Here is a 25,057-nt window from a genome sequence, read left to right as displayed (position 1 = left end):
TGAGATGCACCTGTATGTACCATTTTTAAAGAAAACATGAGTGAGTAGGCAAAACACATTTCTTTTATTTCTTATGGGATTCATATTCAGCTGTAGGTTATAACAGAATGGCACAATCATAAAACAAAACATGGCAACAAAGAAAAAAATGAAATGACCCCTGTTCAAAAGTCTGCATACCCTTAGTTCTTAATACTGTGTATTGCCCCCTTTAGCATCAATGACAGCATGCACTCTTTTGTTATAGTTGTCTATGAGGCCCCAAATTCTTGCAGGTGGTATAGCTACCCATTCGTCTTGGCAAAATGCCTCCAGGTCATGCAAAGTCTTTGGACGTCTTGCATGAACCACACGTTTGAGATCTCCCCAGTGTGGCTTGATGATATTAAGGTCAGAAGACTGTGATGGCCATTCCAGAACCTTCACCTTTTTCTGCTGTAACCACTGGAGGGTCAACTTGGCCTTGTGCTTAGGGTCATTTTCGTGCTGAAAAGTCCAAGTGTGTTCCATGTGCAGCTCTCATGCAGAAGAATGCAAATTGTCTGCCAGTATTTTCTGATAACATGCTGCATTCATCTTGCCATCAATTTTCACAAGATTCCCCGTGCCTTTAGAGCTCACACACCCCCAAAACATCAGTGAGCCACCACCATGCTTGACTGTGGGGATGGTATTCTTTTCACTATAGGCCTTGTTGACCCCTCTCCAAACATAGCGCTTATGGTCGTGACCATAAAGCTCTATTTTGGTCTCGTCACTCCAAATTACAGTGTGCCAGAAGCTATGAGGCATGTCAAGGTGTTGTCAGGCATAATGTAACCGGGCTTTTTTGTGGCATTGGTGCAGTAAAGGCTTCTTTCTGGCAACTCGACCATGCAGCTCTTTTTTTTTTCAAGTATCGTCGTATTGTGCTCCTTGAAACAACCACACCATCTTTTTCCAGAGCAGCCTGTATTTCTCCTGAGGTTACCTGTGGGTTTTTCTTTGTATCCCAAACAATTCTTCTGGCAGTTGTGGCTGAAATCTTTCTTGGTCTCACATATTACTTCTTAATAAGTGATTGAACAGTACTGACTGGCATTTTCAAGGCTTTGGATATCTTTTTATATCCTTTTCCATCTTTATAAAGTTCCATTACCTTGTTACGCAGGTCTTTTGACGGTTCTTTTCTGCTCCCCATGGCTCAGTATCTAGCCTGCTCAATGCATCCACGTGAGAGCTAACAAACTCATTGACTCTTTATACACAGACACTAATTGCAATTTTAAAAGTCACAGGTGTGGGAAATTAACCTTTAATTGCCATTTAAACCTGTGTGTGTCACCTTGTGTGTCTGTAACAAGGCCAAACATTCAAGGGTATGTAAACTTTTGATCAGGGCCATTTGGAATGGGGCCTGGATGGCTCAGTGGTAAAAGACGCTGGCTACCACCCCTGGAGTTTGCTAGTTCGAATCCCAGGGCGTGCTGAGTGACTCCAGCCAGGTCTGCTAAGCAACCAAATTGGCCCAGTTGCTAGGGAGGGCAGAGTCACATGGGGTAACCTCCTCGTGGTCACTATAATGTGGTTCGTTCTCAGTGGGGCACATGGTGTGTTGAGCGCGGATGCCGCAGTGGATGGTGTGAAGCCTCCACACACGCTATGTCTCCGTGGTGACGCGCTCAACAAGCCACATGATAAGATGCACGGGTTGATGGTCTCAGACGCGGAGGCAGCTGGGATTCATCCTCCGCCACCCGGACTGAGGCGAATCACTACACCACCACGAGGACTTTAAAGCGCACTGGGAATTGAGCACTCCAAATTGGGTGAAAAAGGGGAAAAATAAAAATAAAAATAAATAAAAAAAATCAGGGCCATTTGGGTGATTTCTGTTATCATTATGATTAAAAAGGAGCCAAACAACTATGTGATAATAAATGGCTTCAAATGATCACTATCCTTAAATAAAAGACAGCTTTTTGCATGATCAGTCAAATTTTCAAAATCAATGCCAAAATTTCACAATTTCTGCCAGGGTATGCAAACTTTTGAGCACAACTGTAAATGATGAGAGAATTTTTATTTTTGGGTGAACTTTCCCTTTAAAGGTTACTTATAATTCTAGTGTCTATTACTCAAAAACTATTTATGTAAGTAAGCAATTAATAAAATCCATAAAATTAATTAAATTAAAATAAGAATTCAAAATCACGGGGAATCACGGCCCCTAACCACATCCTCCACAGTTTTAACTTTTTTTATTAAAGTTTTAAAGAGTTAATATGCGTTATTAATAAAAAATTGTATATCCTTTCTTATATGCTAAAATTAGACATTTCCTGACCCCTGACTTATAAAACAAATACATCATTTATATGTTAAAAATATATTTATTTTAATTTTTATGATTATTTGTCTTCTTTATCTTATGTATACATTTTGGATGGTTTATACATATTTTGTTTAATAATTTTTATTTTATTTGTTTATTTTTTTCCTTCACCTGTACTTGATTGTATTCATACATTGTTTGATCTTATTGAACATATATATATATATATATATAAAACTCCACAGTTTTACCACCATTTGTGGACTTTTCAGACGGTCCCTTACCACACCCTCCACAGTATTTGCACGTTTTAGCATATGTTGTGGACTTTTCAGACGGTCCCTTACCCACCGTAGGCACATTTTATAACTTATATCAATGTTAAATTGGCGATCTGGAACGATTTCACCGTGACGCCATCTGACCAGCTTAAATACGGGACAAATCGCGTCCCGTATTGAATCATAATTTTATTTTTAAATACATCTAGTAACAGTTGATGTCAAATGAGCTGTCCAGTTCTGATTATGGAATGGTATCTTTGCATTTTCTTGTGTACAGTAATTATATTTTAGATAAAAACACTGACACAACACCAAATAAATCCTCCAATTTGTCGGCACTGAGAACTGCTCACTCCTGAAAACGATCCAAAAAAGCACGCATCAGGTAACTCATCTGCTGGGCTGTTCTGATGCCACCGCTGGATCGTGGCATCGAGATGAAGGCAGGGCTGTATCCACCTTATTTTTCAGCAAGACTAGGGCGCCGCCATTATCAACCTTAAATGTGGACCACTTCCGGTATAAGCCACTTCCAGCTATTTTAGCTATTCAAAAATACTACATTATGCTGCTTTATATTACAGGCTTGCAATAAATGTCGACATATTATTATCATTAATTACGATTTTCATAAAATCATTGGATTTGAACGCATATAGTTTTACCGTTTATCATATTTTGCCATTGTTTAATCACACTGTTGCACTGGCAGAATGAATGAAATCAGGCGCTGACACGGACAGTCCTGGGTGCCATTGGTCTGACGCCTCCACAAACTTTACACAACCAGCAGAGAGAAGAAAGATGCCGGGAAAATGCTGCTTCAACTTTCTTTGCACCAAAACTGCATCTTGTTTCATCTTGGCCAAATAATAAATGCATCTCCGTTCTTGTCGGAGCGCATTCTCTCTTTCTTAGCGGTGTATAGTAAACAGACACGCAGATCTGCATTCAGCATGGCTTATGAAACATCACCTTTGGAAATAAATGAATAAAGGCAATAAATATGAATGGAGGTTTACAAGGAGACAAGAAAGACTGCATCGTCACAATCTCGTTAAAAATTAAGAAGCAGATTTTGTATTGAAGAGATACTGTCTCTTCAATACAACAACACAGCAACAAGTGAATGATTTACTTACTCTTTTACTATAAATGGTGAAGTTAGAAAATTATCCGACATTGGCACATACTGTAATTCTGCTGTACATCCTGTGGTTGTGTGATAGCTTATAAGCCCAGATCACTAACTCTGGTATATAACCTTCTAGTTATTTACACAGCGGTCAATGCCAGCTGAACTTTCTTACATTTGCCAGAAATGCAGCCATTGCTTAATTCCGCATTGCAAAATAAGGTGGATAGTTCCAGCTGTCAGTGAAAATGACCCAGCCACTAACCCGGCAGCTGGGTTACATAAAAACTACCCAACAGAGGAAAATTAAATAAGATAAAATAAAATGACCCAACAGGCCCAACCCAGCGTTTGGGTTGAAAAAATAACCCAGCATTTTTTTTTGTGTGTAATTTTCAAATAAATGCACCTATTGTAAGTCGACTGTGTTGGAAAAGGTTGGGCAATCCATTACTGCAAATGTGTTAAACAAGAAATTACATGTAATACATATAAGTTATGCATATATTTAATATTAATTCATTAATTTGCATTAATACATTTAAACACATTTATATAGGCACAAACAAAACGTATTTACACACTGTACAAAACAAATCTCACAGTATCGAGCCCTGACTGACAACAAAACAGTTCAGACTTCCTTGGGTTTCTTTTTTTAACCAAATGGACTCTATGCACGGAACGTAGCCTACGTATTTCCGGTCAAATCAAAGGGAGCTAACAATCTTCCGATATAGACCTTATTCACGCTGGCACCATCTTTGAGTTTTAATGAGAATGACAATGAGGCTGTGAGGGATAGACATACAGTCTCTTCAATGGCACGAACGGTATAAAGCTGTTTAAAGCTCCTAGATCACATCTGATTGTCCACAACTCATGTTGTCTAGAATTCTTTGTTTACTGAATCTTAGACAGATAGCCTATTTTATCAATGTTTTGTCTGCAAAACGATCCAAAAACACTTTAAACTGCAGTACATTCCATTGAAGAGATGGTAAGTCTATCCCTCACAGCCTCGTTGTCATTCCCATTAAAAATCAAAGATGGCGCTAACGTGAATAAGGTCTAATGACCTTTGTCACACTCCGAGTTTTGAAACGCGGAAGTAAACTTCAACAGCGGGGAATAGGAGTGAAAGGGAGATCACAGCAGATATTATTTTAACTTACCCATTTGCTCCAAGAGCAAAATAAAAAAATCCACTATTACATTTGAATGACTTTCCAGAAGAGGGAAAAAACAGAGAGCGGTTAAGACAGTCAGATGGGAGAAGATGCCAAATTTACTGTCACTCTCTCAGCAGCTATAATAGAAACCCCCACACAGCTGTGATAATTCGTTTTTTTTTTTTTAAACTAATTCCAGGGTTATATAATATAAAGCATAATTTTATAACACTCAATATTTAAAAGAATATATAATATAAAATTGTTTGCGAGGTTTACGCTGATAAAGAAGGCGGAAACGCGTCATCAAAGACTGAGAAAAAGGTCTATTGAATCCAACTAACGCGAAAGTGTCAAGTGTTGTAGCAAACTACTATTCTTTCTCAAATAAAGCGACTTATCACAACAAATGCGATTTATATATTTAGTAAAATTATGAAAATAATCTCAGTAATAAGTTCCAATAGTGTAAATACACACGTTTTGAAGCTTGCGAAACGGCCGAGCACTGCTATATCGTTGTGTAAGGCTTCCTTTGTGTATTTACAGTACATCCAGCGAATGTACAGTGATTTACAAGTGACCAATATATAACAACACAAGCGATTCGAGAGCACAAACTATCACCTGAAGTCGACGATGTGGGACAGTTGCTCCATTACTCAGCTGAGGTTTTTGCACCATCCGCTGGGCGACGAAACATCACTAAGACTTCACACAGTACTGATTTTTTTTTTTTTGTAAATTATTATATTTTCACCCTAGTCAAAGCATGAGATTACACATGAGTGAAGCACTACTGATAAAAAAAATAAATAAAATAAATAAAAAATAGTTGAGGATTAATTCGTTTTTATTCACATAATCTTTAATATCACACCACAATATTCATAAATAAAATTAATGATACAATAACACAATTGGTAACACTTTAAAATAAGGTTATTTGTTAACATTAGTTAACATGAATTAATAATGAACAATACTTTTACAGCATTTATTAATCTTAGTTAATGTTAATTTCAACATACTAATAGATTTTAAAAATCAAAGGTTGTATATAAAATTAGTTAATGCACTAGGAACTAACAAATAACAATTCTATTTTTATTAACTAATATTGACAAAGATTAATAAATACTAATATATAAATATATATATATATATATATATATATATATATATATATATATATATATATATATATACACAGGGTTGGGAGGGTTACTTATGAAATGTATTCCACTACAGATTACAGAATACATGCTGTAAAATGTAATTTGTAACATATTCTGTTAGATTACTCAAGGTCAGTAATGTATTCTAAATACTTTGGATTACTTCTTCAGCACTGGTAGATTTTTTCACTTGTTTTGACTATAAAAACTCTGCCAGTACAGTAAGACAAAATACACATGTTAAAAATACATTCTCTGAAAAATATGATCGTGCCTGGTAAGATGTGCATGTAAAATGGCTAGAAATAGCATTTTAGTTTAGCATAAAGCTGACAGTTTACACAAGGTTTATTTCTATTTCTTCTGCTCTAAACTTACTTCAAACTTACTTCTCTGTCTGCTCGTATGAATGTAACACATCATAAGAAAGTGTTTCACCGCTGTTCAAATGCACTTTGGATCGCATCATTTATATGTATAAATGTTTTCCATCTGAAAGGACTAAATATTAAATGAAACAAATGACAATAAAATGCAAAGTAATCTCTTCAGTAATCAAAATACTTTTTGAATGTAACTGTATTCTAATTACCAATGATTTAAATTGTAACTGTAGTGGAATACAGTTACTTCAATTTTGTATTTTAAATACGTAATCACGTTACATGTATTCCGTTACTCCCTGTGTGTGTGTGTGTGTGTGTGTGTGTGTGTATATATATATATATATATATATATATATATATATATATATATATATATATATATAGTTAATTGTTTGATCATGATACCTAATATATTAATGCATATTAACGAATGGAACCTTATTGTAAAGTGTTAACACACAATTTAATCTATATTTATGGTGTCAAATTACTGCGTCATTGTCCTTTTTTGCAAATAAAAGGAAAAAAGGAGAATAAAATGTTCACTTCTCATAAGCATTCGTCCATCATCAGTGCTCTCTCTCTCTTGTTCGGTAGAGCCCTGCACACGCACATGACATATCTCTCAGAAACGGGACACGATTTTTTAGTAACGTAAATTTTACTGAAAGTGAAAATTATATTATACTGCATAAATACAATACAATAAACTAATACTGATCACTATTAGACATATTTATGGTTAAAGTAAGTCACTGCGTTAAGAAATATATTATCGTTCATAATTTTTCATTTGCTGTGAAGCTGGAGTAGCCTATCATCAATTGTGATATTATATGAACTTATAATATCCCAGAGGGCTATAGCCTACTTTATCTAGCAAAATAAATAAAAAATAATTACATGTGTAATACAGTCGGAAACATGGACCTTGTTAAGCCAGTCCACTGATAGACCTATCAGATCAGGCGGGTCTGAAAGGAAATGAGACGTTAAAGGTCGTTCAAACCGGACACGTTATTGCGCTGAAAAAAGCTACACTAAATAATAATAATCATCATCATCATATTAATAACAATAATTTTAATATTTATGCATTTCAATTTAATAAAAAACAGTACATCAATTTGACCCGAATAATCTTTAATAATATACTATTAAAAACTACATATAAATATATATATATATATATATATATTTTTTTTATTAATTTAATTTAGTTAAACATTACACAATTCAGTCTGATGGAATTTTGTGAAGATGTTGAAATGCGTAAAGTACGGTCTTTTCTCGAGCGCAGATGCAGCGCGACAATATTTATTTTGCATAGAAAAACAACTAAAAAAATAGTGCAGAGGGAAGGGGAAAAAAACGCGTTCAGTGTGAACGGCCCATAAATCTTCTGAAATATCCCCAGTCAGAAGGACATGTCACCATGGTATAGACAGGTATTCGGTTAAGGAGATTTGTTACTATGGTTACCCGCAAATAAATAAACAAATACTGCCGGTCTTCAGTATGTCAATCCGTTGCCATGGTTACTCACGCTCACATTAGCACAGTTGAGCGCTGCGTCCAGATGGTGGCGATGCCCGCAGCCCGCTTCATTCAATAGACCAGCAAAGTCCCAAAACACAGAAACTGTGCTGGACTACAGACGTGAAGCGTCTGCCAGAATAAAACGGTATATTTACAACGTAACTAGGCTCCTGTTGATCCATTTTACGGACAGAAATATGAAAATATGGTAGTTAAAACGAGAAAATCAAATGCCAAGGAGCAGAGCAGTGAGAAAGGCAGGAGTCAGTCTGTGTCTGGGAAAAGCAGGCGTGGGAAAGATGGAAAAAGCTCAGCTATCCAGAGCAAAAACGGACTCTTTTCTGGGGTAATAAGAAACAAATTGGGCTTGAGTCCGTCCGCTTTTGCAAGAGGAGTAACAGTGTTGATTCTCGGTAAGGCTTTGCTTATTTGCTGCTATGTAGCTAACAGTTTTCTAGATTAGCAACCAATCAGTTTAATTCATTACACTTCAGTTGTAAGCCAATGGTGACTACACATGCACTGAACTAACTAGACGATTTTAACAGGATCTTGTTAGCCATACACAGTTTTAACACAAGAGTTAATCGATTAAAATACCACATAAGAAGTATTAATGTCTATTGTTACATATTCTGCCACATCAGCTGACAGGGACTCATTCTAATTGGTCAGATAAAAGAGTCCACCAATGTGGCCACGTAGCACTCTGTCTGACCTGGGCAAAATAATCACACCTAACCTAACTGATGTATTTTTCTCCACAGCTGTTATTGTTGGATTTTTACACTGGTAAGTAGTTTTAGACCTTTTGAAGATGATCTTGAAGGGATAGACTAGTTCACCCAAAAATGTAACATTTCTCATCATTTACTCACCCTCATGCCATCCCAGATGTGTATGACTTTCTTTCTTCTGCAGAACACAAACTTTTTAGATTTTTAGAAGAATATCTCGGCTCTTTTGGTACATTCAGTGCCAGTGAATGGTGGCCAGAACTTTGAAGCGCCAAAAAGAAAATAAATGCAGCATAAAAGTAATCCATATGACTCCAGTGGTTTAAACCATGTCCTCTGAAGCGATATGATAGGTGTGAGTGAGAGACGGATCAATATTTAAGTCCTTTTTTACTGTATATTCTTCTCTTTGTCCAGTCTGTGGCGATATGCACGAAAAATTGCAATTGCCAAAACCAAAGTAGAAGAATGTGAAAGTGAAAGTGGAGATTTATAGTCAAAAATGTTGACCTGTTTATTACCCACACGACACACCTATCTTATCACTTCTGAAGACAGCTTTAAACACTGGAGTCATATGGATTACTTTTATGTTGCCTTTATATGCTTTTTGGACCTTCAAAGTTCTAGCCACCATTCACTTGCATCGAATGGACCTACAGAGCTGAGATATTCTTCTAAAAATCATTGTTTGTGTTCTGCAGAACAAAGAAAGTCATATGCATCTTAGATGGCATGAGGGTGAGTAAAAAAAAATTAGAGATTTTTAATTTTTTTGGGTGATCCCTTTAATGTTCCTCAAAGCGATTGTGAGTTGTGATAGAATTAATGATCTCCTTTGCATGTTTCTCAGGTATCATCTCTCACACCTATTTGAAAATGACAGACACTTTTCACACATGTCATCCTTGGAGAAGGAGATGGCTTTTCGAACAGAGATGGTTATTATTGTTTCTTATTCAAAGTATATTTAAAAAAAAAAAATTATGTCCAATGACATGTTAATCATTTGTCTCATGGGAATGTAAATGTGTGATTGGTCCCCATCTTCCACCTTTCATTTCTTATACCCCACTTGAATACATTTGCATACATGCCCTCTTCCTGGATGCAAAGATGTTATTGCAGTTGTGTATGGTATTCTGTCTCTATAGGGGCTGTATTACTCATACTTCAAAACCATCATTAAGGCTCCTTCCTTCATGAGTGGTCTATACATGATTATGAACGACCGGCTCACTGAATACCCTTTGGTGATAAACACCTTAAAGAGGTTCAACTTGTACCCTGAGGTGAGAGGTCTTGTCACATCTCTATATAGACTGTTCTAAATATTAATTAAATCTGTTTGCCATTTCAAAGTATTTGCCTGTGCCTCACAGAGCTCAAAAGTCAACACAATACCCTATTCTCTCCCTTTAACGGCAGGTGTTCTTGGCCAGCTGGTACAGAGTATACAGCAGCTCAATGGATTTCTTTGGGATCCCTACCAAGATGTGTTGGACTATCAACCGAGGGGAGGGACTTGAGCCAGTGGAGAGTTGTGAAGGTATTAGAGCTTTGTTTGGTGCAAATATCTATTTGGATGTACAGATACTCAGTGTTAAATATTAAAGAAATAGTTCACCTAAAAATTTAAATTCTCTCATCATTTACTCACCCTCATGCCATCTCTGATGTGTATGACTTTCTTTCTTCTGCAGAACACAGATGAAGATTTTGAGAAGAATATTTCAGCAGCTCTATAGGTCCATACAATTCAAGTGAATGGTGGCCAGAATACTGAAGGTCCAAAAAGCATATAAAGGCAGCATAAAAGTAATCCATATGACTCCAGTGGTTAATTCCATGTCTTCAGAAGTGATATGATAGGTGTGAGTGAGAAACAGATTAATATTTAAGTCCTTTTTTTTTTTTTTACTATAAATCTCCACTTTCAGTTTAACTTTTTTTCTTCTTTTGTTTTTGGCTATTCGCATTCTTCATGCATATCGCCACCTACAGGGCAGGGAGGAGAAAGTATTGTAAAAAGGACTTAAATATTAATCTGTTTCTCATCCACACCTATCATTTCGCTTCTGGATGTATTTAACCACTGGAGTCGTATGGATTAATTTTATGCTGCCTTTATGTCCTTTTTGTAGCTTCAAATTTCTGGCCATCTTCACTGGCATTGTATGGACCTACAGAGCTGAAATAAATCTTTGTTTGTGTTCAGCAGAAGAAAGAAAGCCATTCACATCCGGGATGACATGAGGCTGAGTAAATGATGAGAGAATTTACATTTTTGTGTTCACACTTTAAGAGTGTAGAAATGTTAAAACAGAGCTATTCTTATTATGGAATGTTTTGACTTCTTTGACAACTTCACTTTTGCTAACACACAGTCACTTATAATAATGGAAGGTTTATTTTTAAAGTGTCTTTGATTCGAAAAACAAATTAGGCATTTAACACCAAGATATTATATTAAATTTAGTGGCTTTTTTCAGGTTTGGGGGACCCTGCATACTTTTATGTCACTTTTGTTTTCCTGTTAAATGGAGCAATGATGAGCCTGTTTTTCATTTATGGAACATTTCTGAGGTAATGGAGCACTTGATGTCCTAGATTACACTCCTTAAATGAGAATTAGTTATGTAGTACAATATTCACTACTGAAAGAAAGCATGTCTTTTAAGATTGGTTTAGTTTGCAATGGTTGATCATAACATCCTAGTATTTTGTAAAAGTAAATCAAAAGTTTCCCTGTTAAAATAAAACAATTGCATTATCCACTATCTTTTTCTTATAGTGGCAGTCGACTGGGTGGCACTGCTACAGTTCTGTGTTTCTTCTTTAACCATGGAGAAGTAAAGCAAATTTGTTTTTTAAAAATATGTATAGAATGTCCTGCTTGTACCACATCTCATATTTGCAGAAGCATTAAGAACATTTGTGTCTTCCTTTTTAAATCCTTGAATCTTAGAGCACACGGGTTATGTGGACTCCTCCCCTCAGAGAAAGCTTCTCCTACCCCTTTCTGGTTCTACAGATGCTTCTGGTCACGTACATCCTCCGGTGAATTTGCTGTAATCGTTAGATCATAGTAGGGTTTTTCTTGGCACATTTAGTCCATGTTCACTCTTTATTTCTTTACTATTATTTGAGATGACTCTAGATCAGACAGATATTATACTTAATGAAAACCTCACTTCCTTCTTGATGTAAAAAAAATGACATTAAACATAAAAGCAATTTGTTTGTATTTTTCTCCAACCAATTTTACACAAGTATGTTACACATGCTTACACATGTATGTGTAAGCATACTTGGCAATAAAGCTGATTCTGATTCTGAATCGCCACAATTGTTTTGTGAGGGTTATGTGTTGATATGTATTTTAATTAAAGGGTTACTTTTGGATTAGTTGATGAATTTAAGGTCTTTGTGAATTTTTTTTTTTTTTGGAAGGACAAAGAACCCAAGTAGAAATACCATGATGGCTCTGGGTATCTCTAATATTTTCTTCATGCTGCCTTGGCAATTCGCCCAGTTCGTCTTACTTACCCAGGTGAGTGATGGAAGAGAAGACAAGATCACTGGCAAACTGAACTAAACTCACATAGTGTCTAAATGCTGATATACGAAGAAGGAAGGACACAAGGCAAGCCCATTGTAATATTTAGTTTCACTGATATTATTTAATGCAATTTGATTACACCTGAAAGCTTGAGTACACTTATTTACAACAGTAGATTTAAGTAGAGATAGACCGACAATTGGTTTGACCATCGGGATTACAGAGAAATTTAGATACAAAAGACTTTAGATCTTAAATATTAATTAAGTGAGGGGCTCTGCAAAAGAGTATTTTGTAGGGCTGCAACTAACAATTATTTTGATAATCGATTAATCTTCGATTATATCTTCAATGAATTGATTAATTGAATAAAAAGCAAAAATGTTATTTCCTGTATTTTATTGAAAATGTGAGTTTCAAAAAACAAAACAGAAATTATAAAGGGCATTAAGATTTGATTTGATTCACGGTACTTAATTCACGATTCGATACTCCCACAAAACTTTAAACAAAACCTGAATCATGAAAAGTTAAGTTTGAATAATTTTATTATTATTATTATTACTTTTAGGACATATGCAAAACAGTTATTTTCCTTTACTTGTAGAACTTACCAAAAAGTACTGTTCATTAAAGTTCAAAATGATCCATTGGGATAGAGTGGGAATTAAAATCAGACCAGCAGAGGGCAATGGTGACACCAGAATAGAAATATTAATAATTCTGCTCAGGTGAAAAATTCATAATTATATTAGATTCATATGCTGATTACATACATTAGGTATTAATTAATATTGTAATTTAAAAAAAGTATTGTTACTGATTGCATGTTTCTAAAATATTCTTTTCAAAAATACATTTACTACAACCATAGTGTATGCTTCACTTTGTCTCCGTCATTTAATAAATGAGTTTCATCATGCAACACATTTTTTCACTGGGCTGTAAAGTGATGTCACTGGAGCTTCTCTGTGCTCTTCTCATATATCCAGCTAATTGATAATGAAATTTGTTGTTGATTTTCATTATTGATTTTATCGATTAGTTGTTGCAGCTCTAGTATTTTGCAACTATAAGAAGTTAAATGAATTCTTTGTAGACACAGTATTACTTTGTAGTTTTGTAAAGCAGTGTACCTTCAGAGGTTATTGATTAATGATTAAGTTATCATTGTGCCTAAAAGCAGAAATAAAACGGGAAATAAAAATCTGTTATGCATATCGGTTATCGGACAATTGAACAGAAAAATATTCAGTATTGTATCACTCTTTAAAAACCAGTATCTGTTGATCTTTAGAGTCTTTGTAATGGTAATATTTCTGCCTGAAGCAATCATATTGAAGATAATCATGTAGATAATAATTTCTTGCTTCAGGAAAATTTTGCTTTCCCATTTTCAATTTCAATGATGATGAGATAAAATGTTTTGCAGAAAGATATAGCATAGGATGTTTTAACAAAAACGTTTGTGTTTTACAGGTGGCCTCCCTGTTTGCTTCATATATCCTTGGATATCTGAGCCCAGTGAAAATGCAGTCCCTCTTAGTGACACACATGGTAATGGATTTTAAGTAATATAGACTTTATGGATGTATTGTGAGTTGAGAATGAGAGCGCATTGAGGACTCTCCTGAACATGTGACTAAATAGAGGGGCACGTGATGGTTCAGTGGAAATGGAGTTGATAAAAGTGTTACTTTTAACAAGTATTTTCATGTTGGTTATGTTGTCATTTCCAATTTACTAAAGAACTGACCAGAAACACTCCTCACAGATTTCCTTGGCCGTCTGTTTCCTTCTAATGTTCGGGAACTCAATGCTGCTGACGTCCTTCTACGCCTCTTCTCTGGTCTCCATCTGGGTGAGTTGGACAGATGGACCTCCTGTCTGAGGGCTTTATGCTGCGTTCACACTCACTTGTTACTCAGAAAAAATCACAGGGTAGTATGGATGGTTTCTACGTACATCAGAGGCTGATATGATAAATGGTATACATTGATAAACATGACTCAGCTCTGCCAACTTAAACCCAAAATTTTAAAAAGCCAAATAATGCCAGGCAATGCTGATGACTCTGTGACAAATAATCGAGCACAGACTAAGTGCACAAGACTAAGTGCAAAGTACATGTAAAAAGTTGATCTCAAACACAGACATACTGAATGGAAGCTGCCAGTGTCATCTCAGGTAAAGTGATTGATCTACTCTTGTTCCAGGGGGTCATTGCTCTTAGGGACCATTTTGTTGGTACTTTCAAACCTGGGCTCTTCACGTGGGTAAGAAAACGTCCATTACAGACTGATGCATCACTGGAAATGTGCTCACTGACTGGACTGAGCAATGTATAATCTCTTGTTGTTGTTTCTGTTAGATCATGCAGTGCCTCGCATGGGTGGTCTCTACTGTAATTCTTAAGTTCATGCTCTCTGTGATCTTGGGGGCATCAGATGATGTGAGTAAGATGAGAACAGTGGTGTGCACCATGCAGTGCTGTTTTCTTTTGCTGTGAACATCAGTTAGCTTTAGCCTGAGGAGTCCATTGAACCTTTCTGAGTACTTGTTTCTTTGTGTAGGCTCACATCAACAGTTTGATCAAATCCAAGTTCACAAGCTACAAAGACTTTGACACAATGATGTACACATGTGCAGCTGAGTTTGACTTCATTGAAGCAGACGTAAGTAATATTGGCAGGGCATTCTGTAGCATATTTACAGATTGTTTTCATGCATAAGATTTCTTTCCACCAGCACCCCCTTAACTTTCTTCACTGTACGTAATATTTTCAGACTCTTTTCCGCTACATCAAAACCTTGCTGCTTCCAGTTAATATGCTGATTGTGGGTTTCATTGCTGGGAGGGTGAGTTGTTCTTGCTTGCATAATGGATTCAATAATTTCCCTATCGTTAGTATTGGGAAATTTGCCTCATTTTTCTCTCTTCCTCAGTACAGACTATACGGGACATTATTATGTTTCTCGGAAATGGTGAGACAAACAAGTGTGAGGATAATGAAACAGAGCAGTAAGTATTCTATATGCATGTTTTAAACTTAATTTGGTTCTATATAATTTAACCATTATTAAAAAAAATTGACAGAAAAGAAAAAAGGTTTCGGTAATGGTAACACAAATAATATACTATATTAAAAAAAATATATTTTTTTAATGTAATTGTACTTTTACTTGAGTAAAGTTTTTGGATACTCTACCCACCTCTGTTGGGATTACTTTAGAAAACCTTTGTTAGTCAACACCACTCGCCGCTGCATCCACAGATGCAAGTTAAGACGTTCAGAAGCGCTGCAGACTTCTCTGGGCTCAGTCTCACCTTAGATGGAAAGTAGAACAGTGGAACCGTGTTTTTTGGTCCGACAAGTCCACATTTCAAATAGTTTTTGAAAAACACATCCGCCGTGTTCTCCTGGCCAAAGAGGAAAAGGACCATCCAAACTGTTATCAGCGTCAAGTCCAAAAGCCAGTGTCTATATGGGCCAGGGCTGTGTGAGGGCACCATTAATGCAGACAGAAATGAACAAATTTTGGAGCAACATAATACTGCCATCCAGCACCGTCTTTTCCAGGGGATGTCCCTGCATTTTCCAGCAGGACATCTTCAAACCACATACTGTCCACATTACAAGTGCATGGCTGTGTAAGCAGAGAATGTGTGTACTAGACTGGCCTGCTTGCAGTCCTGACCTGTCTCCAATTGAGAATGTGTGGCGCATTATGAAGCACACTATACGGCAATGAAGACCCGGTACAATTGCGCAGCTGAAGACCTGCATAATGGATGAATAGGGGAAAATTCCACTTTCTAAATTTAACAAACTTGTGTCTTCAGTGCCCAAATGCTTAATAAGTGTTATTAGAAGAAATGGTGATGTTTCAGAGTGGTAAACACTCAACTGTCCCAGATTTTTTGAAGCGTGTTGCAATCATCTGATTTGAAATTATGGTACATTCAAAAAAAACAATGAAATTCACAAGGTAAAACATATATATAATGTGTAGTTGTAGTGCTTTCAATATAGCAAAGGGTGAATATAATTTAAAAATCACTCCTTTTTGTTTTTATCAGCATTTTTCATACTGTCCCAACTTTTTCGGAATTGGGGTCGTGTGTGTGCGTGTATGTATGTATGTATGTATGTGTGTGTGTGTGTGTGTATGTGTATATATATATATATATATATATATACACACACACAGTACTGTGCAAAAGTCTTAGGCACATAAGATGTTTAACAAAAACATTTGTCTTAAGATAGTTATTTATATCTTCAGCTTTAGTGTGTCAATAGGAAATATACATTTTAGACTCCCAAATGTTCCTTTTACAAATAGAATAGAATAGAAGAACAGGGAGCCCTGCAACAGATGGCATGCCCGCCCCCCCGCCCCCCCAGTCTGGGATTATATGAAGATACAGAACATCCTATCTGCCAACAACCAAGAATAACTGTGTCCAGGTGTACCTAGGAGAATCAGTGCTGTTTTGAAGGCAAATGTGGTCACACTTAATATTGATTTAGCTTTTTTTTTTTTATGTTTACTGGACTATGTATGACATTAAGTGATAAATACAAACTATTTATGGCATTATTTTTGAAGACATCCTCACTATGCAACGTTTCACAAGTGCCTAAAACTTTTGCACAGTACTGTATATTACTGTAGTAAAAATAAATAATAGATTTTAAAAGATACTTTTAATATGGTTAATGGTAAAAATTACTTTGTATAAAAATGATGGCTGTTTCTTTGGATCTCTTTAATATTTCAGGACCCAAGTGTTGGCGAATGGAGTGGTACGATTGTTTTCATTTCAAACTTGTTCTTTTTAACCATATTGACATAATATTGATATAGACGTGAAATGACTTCATATTTTGTGTCATAAGTTATGTAGTGACCCATAGAGTAGTAGTTGATATCGCACAGGGTGAACTGAACTTGTTGGTCTCTGGTCTGTCTCTAGCTGGTGTACCACAGTCTACAGCTGGTAGCATTTGCAGTGTTGGCTGTGCTCATTATGAGACTGAAGCTGTTCCTTACTCCTCACATGTGCATCATGTCCTGTTTAATCTGCTCCAGACAGGTGACCATTTAAAACTATTTACTCTTTATAAGTGACCAAGCTACACTCACTGCTTTAGAGTATTAGCTTGAGACAATGCAATAAAGCCACATCTTGTCCCAAATTAGGACAAGTTTTACACATGTAAGATGTGGTTGGTTTTTACTCACTGATTTTTTTACTGTGAATATTTATTTGGCTTTTTAATTGCAGCTGTTTGGCTGGATAGGACAGAAATTTAAACTTCAAATTATAGTCGTTGCAATATTGTCCATGATGGCGATCCAAGGAGTAGCCAACCTGCAGAGTCAATGGGGCATCATAGGAGAATTCAGCAACTTTCCACAAGAGCAGCTCTTGGAGTGGATCAAGGACAACTCGAGCCCTAGTGAGAAATTCTATCATTTTAACAATTGGGTCTTTCTTTTAGATGTTACTCTATGCCATGCATTATCTATATAAAATTAATATATCTATGAATAATGCGTTGCATAATGTGACCAATTTGTGATCCTTGCATTAATGGAATGTTGTGTGTAATATTGCTGTAGATGCTGTGTTTGCTGGTGCTATGCCCACCATGGCTAGTGTAAAACTGTCCACTAACAGAGCCATCGTCAATCATCCACATTACGAGGATGCAGGATTGAGGTAGACATAATGTAGCATGCAATATATAAATAAAAATTATATATGTATAAATATATATATTTTACTTTAACCATTAAACCCATACCTCAGGTCTTTAGTCACCCGGGACCTCATTCCACACCCTGTACCTCATTCATTTTTTGGAGCTGTGCCCACACACCTTTAGTATGCTTCAATCTTTCTGTTATAAATAGTGTTACATACACACACACATACACACACACACAAAATGTATATAAAATATGTAAATGTGTATATAGATATTTACTGATATATATATATATATATATATACACACACACTGGCGGCCAAAAGTTTGGAATAATGTACAGATTTTGCTGTTTCGGAAGGAAATTGGTACTTTAATTCACCAAAGTGGCATTCAGTTGATTACAAATATAGTCAGGACATTACTGATGTAAAAAACATCATCTCTATTTGAAAAAAAGTCATTTTTGATCAAATCTAGACAGGCCCCATTTCCAGCAGCCATCACTCCAACACCTTATCCTTGAGTAATCATGCTAAATTGCTAATTTGGTACTAGAAAATCACTTGCCATTATATCAAAGACAGCTGAAAGCTATTTGGTTCATTATATGAAGCTTAATGTTGTCTTTGTGTTTCTTTTTGAGTTGCCACAGTATGCAATAGACTGGCATGTCTAAAGGTCAATATTAGCTCAAAAATGGCAAAAAAGAAACAGCTTTCTCTAGAAACTCGCCAGTCAATAATTGTTTTGCGGAATGAAGGCTATACAATGCTTGAAATTGCTAAAAAACTGAAGATTTCATCCAAAGGTGTACACTAGTCTTCAAAGACTAAGGACAACTGGCTCTAACAAGGACAGAAAGAGATGTGAAAGGCCAGATGTACAACTAAACAAGAGGATAAGTACATCAGAGTCTCTAGTTTGAGAAATAGATGCCTCACATGTCCTCAGCTGACAGCTTCATTGAATTCTATCCGCTCAACACCAGTTTCATGTACAACAGTAAAGAGAAGACTCAGGGGTGCAGGCCTTATGGGAAGAATTGCAAAGAAAAAGCCACTTTTGAAACAGAAAAACCAAAAGAAAAGGTTAGAGTGGGCAAAGAAACACAGACATTGGACAACAGATAATTGGAAAAGAGTGTTATGGATCTTAACCCCATTGAGCTTTTGTGGGATCAGCTAGACTGTAAGGTGTGTGAGAAGTGCCCGATATGACAGCCACATCTATGGCAAGTGCTACAGGAAGTGTGGGGTGAAAAGTCACCTGAGTATCTGGACAAACTGACAGCTAGAATGCCAAGCATCTGCAAAGCTGTCATTGCTGCATGTGGAGGATTTTTTGATGAGAAGTCTTTGAAGTAGTTTAAGAAGTTCTGGACATTTTTTTTTCAAATTGTAATAGTAATTTTTCATGTTATTAATGTCCTGACTATACACTGTGATCAGTTGAATGCCACTTTGGTGAATAAAAGTACCAATTTCTTTCCATAAGAGCAAAATCTGTACATTATTCCAAACTTTTAGCCATCATATATATATATATATATATAAAGGTTACTGTCACAGGATATCTATTTCTTCGTTTATTACAAGAGTAATGATTACTATATTCATACAAATAAATACTATATCACGTTGATTTTCTGTGTGACATTGGTGAATTATCAGTATCCTAAATGCGTGTACACAAACATTATACATGCTATTTGTTACTCAAGGTGTTGTTTCAGTGATTGACTTGATTTACATTTGACATTGCTATTTGATGAAGAAACAACATGGAAGTAAACTATAGCAAGTACAGCACATGAACAGTATGATATGACAATTGACATTTTGGTGTACTACTGAAATTAGAGCAGTTGTGAGTCTATTTATACTCAATAAGTTCCTGAGAAAACACTTGTGTAGCTTATGTGTTATGTGTAACTCAATATGAGTTTGACAGCCATTTACATCTCATGAAATTTTAGTGTGAAATTAATTAATCCTGTTCTAGATTTGTCCTGATTTGTTGCATTATCTCTTTGATATATGAAAATGAAAACATCAAAATATATTTAAAAAATATTTATTTTATTCTATTATTTTCTAATTGTCTTAAATGTTACACTATCTGGGCATTTTGTAGATCCATTTGTTACGGATATACATGCTGGGTTTCTAAAGTCCCGAATATGGAAGGGTGTTTGGTGAAATTCACATTTATTTAAGGGTTAATATTATACTGTTATGATGATGTTCGTTTACCTACTGTAGATACAAAATGTGTGATTTTAACTTTGCATTTTTATTTCAGAGAAAGAACAAAGATGGTATATGCCATGTACAGCCGGAAGCCAGCCGAGGAAGTAAAGAGGAACTTGATAAAGTTGCAGGTGGACTACTTCATCCTAGAGGACTCGTGGTGCACCAGACGCTCAAAGTAAGTGCTTCTTTTTGAGGCCTTATCATAACTTGCATACTTCAATTTGTACCACTAGGTTTGATAAGTAATTTTTTTTTTTTGTCTCGCACAATATTTTTCATAATCTCCAGGCCTGGTTGCAGCATGCCTGAGATTTGGGATGTGGAAGACACCCAAAATGCAGGAAAAGTGCCACTTTGTACTCTCATGTCTAAGGATTCACGACCCCACTTCTCCACTGTCTTTCACAACAGCATTTACAAAGTCCTTCGAGTTCCCAAAACAGTTAAAGATATCAGATGACAGTGCCCCCAACCCCCAAAAACGTAGACCCTTCTGTTTTCCTGTCTTTGATACGTAAGTGTGAGAATATTCACAGTAATGATTATTTTTGTAAAGGGCAGTCCTGTTTTTTCTTGAGATCTGCTTTTGCCACTTTGGTGTCAGTTTTATTTTGATTAAACAGATGTTTAAACCATGGTAAATCAGGTGATAGTCAATCTGCAGATAGTCAATCAGTATTGAAACTATTTTCCTTAACCATCTGCTCCCATGCTTGTTGAAATGTATTTATTTTGTTATTTGGATGACTGTGATTTTTCCCATCCATTGTGCTGCTGTTTGCTGTTTAGTTAAGGTCCAGATGTTTTTCAAAGGTTGAAAGATTTTCAACATTGTTTACCTTAGTCATTTCACTTTCTGTGCATAGAATACTGTATTTTATTTAAGCTATTTTAGGGCTGACCTGTGGATGAACGTGTTCAAGATTTATAAACCCCTTTTGTAAAGTTCTAAAATGTACATTTGTTTTTTTGCAGATGTTCTCTAACCAAAGTGACCTACAAACATTACTTATACACTTTGAGGAAGGAGTATGATACAGTTTATATTGATATATTTTTAAATTCTACCGACTCGGTTTTATTAGTCAAATACTGCTTGTTACTCTGTTACTTTTAGGTTTTAGGTATGAAAATCATGGTCAAGGCTATGCATTATTGGAAAAGCATTTTGTTGTGAAATAGTATTCTAAACTTTGTTATAAAGATATTGTCAGATATTGCTCAGACATTTTTTCAGTTGGAGCAGTCATTTATACCTTCAGTGTTATGCTCACTTCTCATCTGTCAGTGCATTGCATGTTTTTAGACAAGTTTGTGCCAGGTTGCAGTATGTTTCAGTTCCCCAACTGTCTTTCCTGATGTCATGGTTATAGTGATTTTAATGAGAATAGTCTTTTTAAATTAAACAGAGAAACTGGAATCACTGCCATAGTGTTATTAAAGTTATTTGTAGTGTTATGTGTTCTAATGGTCATGCGATTGTTCATGCAATGGGTAACAATTACGCATGTGAACTGTCTTCAGGAAACTCATCCACTTTGTTTTTTTCTCTTTGATTTATCGGATGTTTAGTTTTCTTGAACCATTATAGGACACTGTTGCTTTTGTTCTCTCCAAATTTAATCTTGTATATTTCTCAATATTAAATTGGTGTTTTGAATATGTTCATCATTTACAGCAATATGGCTTTGATGGGGTATATATTTATTTTAGTGGAATTGGATTACAATTTTAGACTTTATTTTGCTTGAGTGTATTCAGCTGTACCTTTTAATTTGCTAATAAAATTGTCCCTATTCAATCTCAGATTCTTCAGGTGTTCATTAATGTTTTTATTTTAGTAAATAAAATCACTTTAAATAGGCACTAAGCTTATTCAAGGGAACAAAATCCAAGGAAGCTGACCATCTGTGATTGATAACCTTTTGCATCCCTGATTCATAGGCAGTTTGGACTTTTGTTGTTGCCACTGTGGCCAAATATCAGTGTGACCCAACTGTAGATGAGGTAGTCAGAGACAGGTAATAATACCTTTATTTTTAATAAACAATTTAATCAACATTAGAAAAGACGACTCTGTGTATATTGTACAAATTCAAAACATACAGTATCTCCTACATATTTTCTTAAATCTTGATTTGGCCAGTTCACTTGAGAAATGCCTGTCTAAATTGGGCTGAAACAATGAAGAGTTAATTTTGATGCAAGACATTTACATTGTGCAGACAGGAGCTCAAAACACTATTGCAGCAATACTTGTTCAGAACCCTAATATGGGGCTTGATGGAAAATATTTGCGCTATAATCACAAGAAACGCTGTTTTCTGGATTTTCTTCGCAATACTATTCCCTACTCACAAAGACTCCAAACAATAACAAGCAACTCGCTGCAAGAGTATAGAGAATAAACCAACTGATTTGCAAGTCAGTTAGAGTGCTTTAACACATATTAGTCAGAGGTATTTCATTTTAATAGTGGGATTTCATAAGTTACTGCTGAAATTTAAGAGCATGGGGGCAGTTTGTCTGCTTACAATGTTGCAACCAAAGTCAACTAAGTAAACACTACACATTTTAAATGACCTTCTCCTGGCTGAGGACCATCTCCACTCTTAAACCAGTTCAGAAGTATAAATAAAGATAGAAAAAAAAATTGACAGTTGCTTTGTTAGATTATTATAAATATTGCAAAAACATTTTCAACATCTGCTGCCTTTAAAAAAAAAAAAAAAAAAAATCAGCATTGAAACAATGGCATAAAAAGAGGCAATAGAGGGGGACTGCTATTTTTTCTGTCCAATGTAAAGTTAAAAGGCAAGCATTCAAATTGCTCATAAAAGAAGAGAAAACAAAAATACATAGGAAAGTTGTAATAGTGTGGGGAAAGAGTGCAAAAAAGGAGATTCCTGAGACTGCTCTAAAGTAGATACATTAAATAAGGTGTTTGTAGGCCTACAGCTGTGATGGCAAGCCTACCTAAAGTGCACATTAACACCAGTAACAGGAAAGAAAGGGGGAAAAAAGACAGGCCAACAACACTGCAGCAATCCTGCTGCCCTATCGCCTCGGTGAACTTGACCATTAAATGACCGTTAATAAATTAATTGATTAACACATTGTAAAAATCAAAATGGCTAACAATAAAACAATTCTACTAAAATGAAACCATGTAAACACATAAATAATTTACATTGCTCAAATATTTCGATGCTATTTATTTTCAGAGTGCCTGCAATAATTGTTTTAACTGATTTTATTTTGTTCTCTTTCTATTCTATCTTTCTATGACTTGTATTCTTCTCACACCAGAGGATGTCTTTTTATATTTGTTTTAATATAGTATTTGTATATCTCTTGTTTAATTGTTCAAGTAATCTGTCAGACCTTCAGTGGGAATAAAGTTTCTGCTATTAAAGTACATATAATTTCATTTTTAATATTGCAAAGGATTTACTTTGCATTAGGGTTTAATATGTCCTTGTGACATCCAAAGAATCCAAAAACAGTTTGGAAAAGTCAGCCATTAAGCCTTCATCTTTGCAAATGTTCTCATATGTGCATATATTCCTTTTAAAAGCAGCACTCTGCAACACATAGCATTTCAATATAATGGAAAAAAAAAATGTGTCACTATCTAACTTATAAGATGACGATTTGAAAATCATGGTACCATCAAAAACAGCATTGTATGTGTAACACTAATTGTTTTAGACATTCTGTCTTCCAACCTACATTGAAAATAATGCAATAAATAAAATAAAATAAAATATGAAACCTAAGAGACTGGGTTCCTCATTATAAACCCTATTCTGAAAACATAATAATGGTACAAAAAAAGGGCTTTTTTTTTTTTGTGAGCTATTAAAGTAAAATGATAAATATACCTGGAACTCATTTCTCAGCCCTCTATTGGCATGTTTACCTTTGGCTTGATTTGGTTGGCAGGGCACACAGAAAAAAGCAACACTTTTACAGACTAGTGGACTCTGGGGAGGGCCTTATCTGTCCACAGTGAGTGCTCTATTCACATCTCTCATAATGACGTCTCTGCATCCCCAAATTTCTCTCCCTGCTCATCTTCCACATTGATCTTAATGCTAGTTGTCTTCTCTTCACTGTAAAAAAAAAAAAAAAAAAAAATATGAAGGAAACAATTTACTCAAAACTGTTGCCTCAGTTTCACAATTTCGCCAAATGCCATTCTCACCATGCAAGCAGCAAATCACATTACAGGCAGGGTTTTCAACCAAGAACCACTGGGGGTTTGTGATGGTACTGCAGGGGGTTCGTGCAGAAGAATTTTCTTTTAGAATTTTCATTACACTTGCATGAACATTAACTAAAAATGTAAGCATTCTATAATTTATATAATGTAATAATATTAGTTAATGTTCTAAATGACAGTTATTATAAAAGTTTTACCAAGACAATCTAGCTTTATTTTTATTTTGGGGGTCCCTGGGTTGGCTGAGAGTCTGGGTGGGTCTGTAAAGGTTGAAAACTCTTGCATTAGGGGATGAAAGCAAAGAAAGCCAAACATCAGACATAAGCAAAGCAATTCAACTAACAAAATGTTTTTTTTTTCCACAGGCATTCTGTGAACAACAATCATTTTTAAACAGCATAAAGGCCTGTTCACACTAAGTCCACTACACAAATTTAAAGTATAAAATATACAAAGAGTACAATGCCATTTTTTTTTTTATCATTCTCTGGAAAAGGCAACTTAAATTAATTCAATAATACCTGAAGGAACCCAAATAATTGAAAAATAA

At 35.5% G+C, this 25,057-nt stretch overlaps 2 protein-coding genes across 6 annotated transcripts in view; one reads left to right on the top strand and one right to left on the bottom strand.

Annotated features, from left to right (window-relative positions):
- The first annotated feature begins 7,800 nt into the window (after window positions 1-7,800).
- On the top strand, window positions 7,801-22,064 carry LOC127453452 (probable C-mannosyltransferase DPY19L1). Of its 2 annotated transcripts, XR_007899410.1 has the most exons (23): window positions 7,801-8,421; window positions 8,776-8,800; window positions 9,599-9,686; window positions 9,900-10,037; window positions 10,174-10,294; window positions 11,238-11,331; window positions 11,540-11,597; window positions 11,714-11,805; window positions 12,199-12,298; window positions 13,787-13,864; window positions 14,082-14,168; window positions 14,524-14,583; window positions 14,679-14,759; window positions 14,881-14,982; window positions 15,095-15,166; window positions 15,259-15,329; window positions 17,094-17,118; window positions 17,289-17,408; window positions 17,601-17,775; window positions 17,939-18,038; window positions 20,332-20,457; window positions 20,571-20,796; window positions 21,258-22,064. XR_007899410.1 is itself a non-coding variant. In XM_051719804.1 (22 exons), the coding sequence occupies exons 1-22, from the start codon at window positions 8,214-8,216 to the stop codon at window positions 20,740-20,742; spliced, it is 2,193 nt and encodes a 730-aa protein (XP_051575764.1). In that variant the 5' UTR covers window positions 7,801-8,213; the 3' UTR covers window positions 20,743-22,064. The 2 variants fall into 2 exon arrangements, 1 of the variants encoding a protein (XP_051575764.1); XM_051719804.1 differs by having other exon boundaries at window positions 20,571-22,064.
- Window positions 22,065-22,299: 235 nt separating this feature from the next.
- The window catches only part of slc4a7 (solute carrier family 4 member 7), a 66,924-nt gene continuing 64,166 nt past the window's right edge, over window positions 22,300-25,057 (bottom strand). For 3 of the 4 annotated variants that reach the window (XM_051719783.1, XM_051719780.1, XM_051719781.1), the window contains one exon: window positions 22,300-24,397. In XM_051719783.1, coding sequence (XP_051575743.1) covers window positions 24,316-24,397 — 82 coding nt within the window. In that variant the 3' untranslated portion in view covers window positions 22,300-24,315. The remainder of the gene's footprint in view (window positions 24,398-25,057) is intronic. The other variant, XR_007899409.1, reaches the window with a different exon arrangement.

The sequence above is a fragment of the Myxocyprinus asiaticus genome, chromosome 15 (assembly GCF_019703515.2).
Source record: "Myxocyprinus asiaticus isolate MX2 ecotype Aquarium Trade chromosome 15, UBuf_Myxa_2, whole genome shotgun sequence".
In the NCBI taxonomy this organism is placed as follows: Eukaryota; Metazoa; Chordata; class Actinopteri; order Cypriniformes; family Catostomidae; genus Myxocyprinus; species Myxocyprinus asiaticus.
The sequence above is the reverse complement of the archived record's forward strand: the minus strand, read 5'-3'. Positions and strand labels throughout refer to the sequence as shown.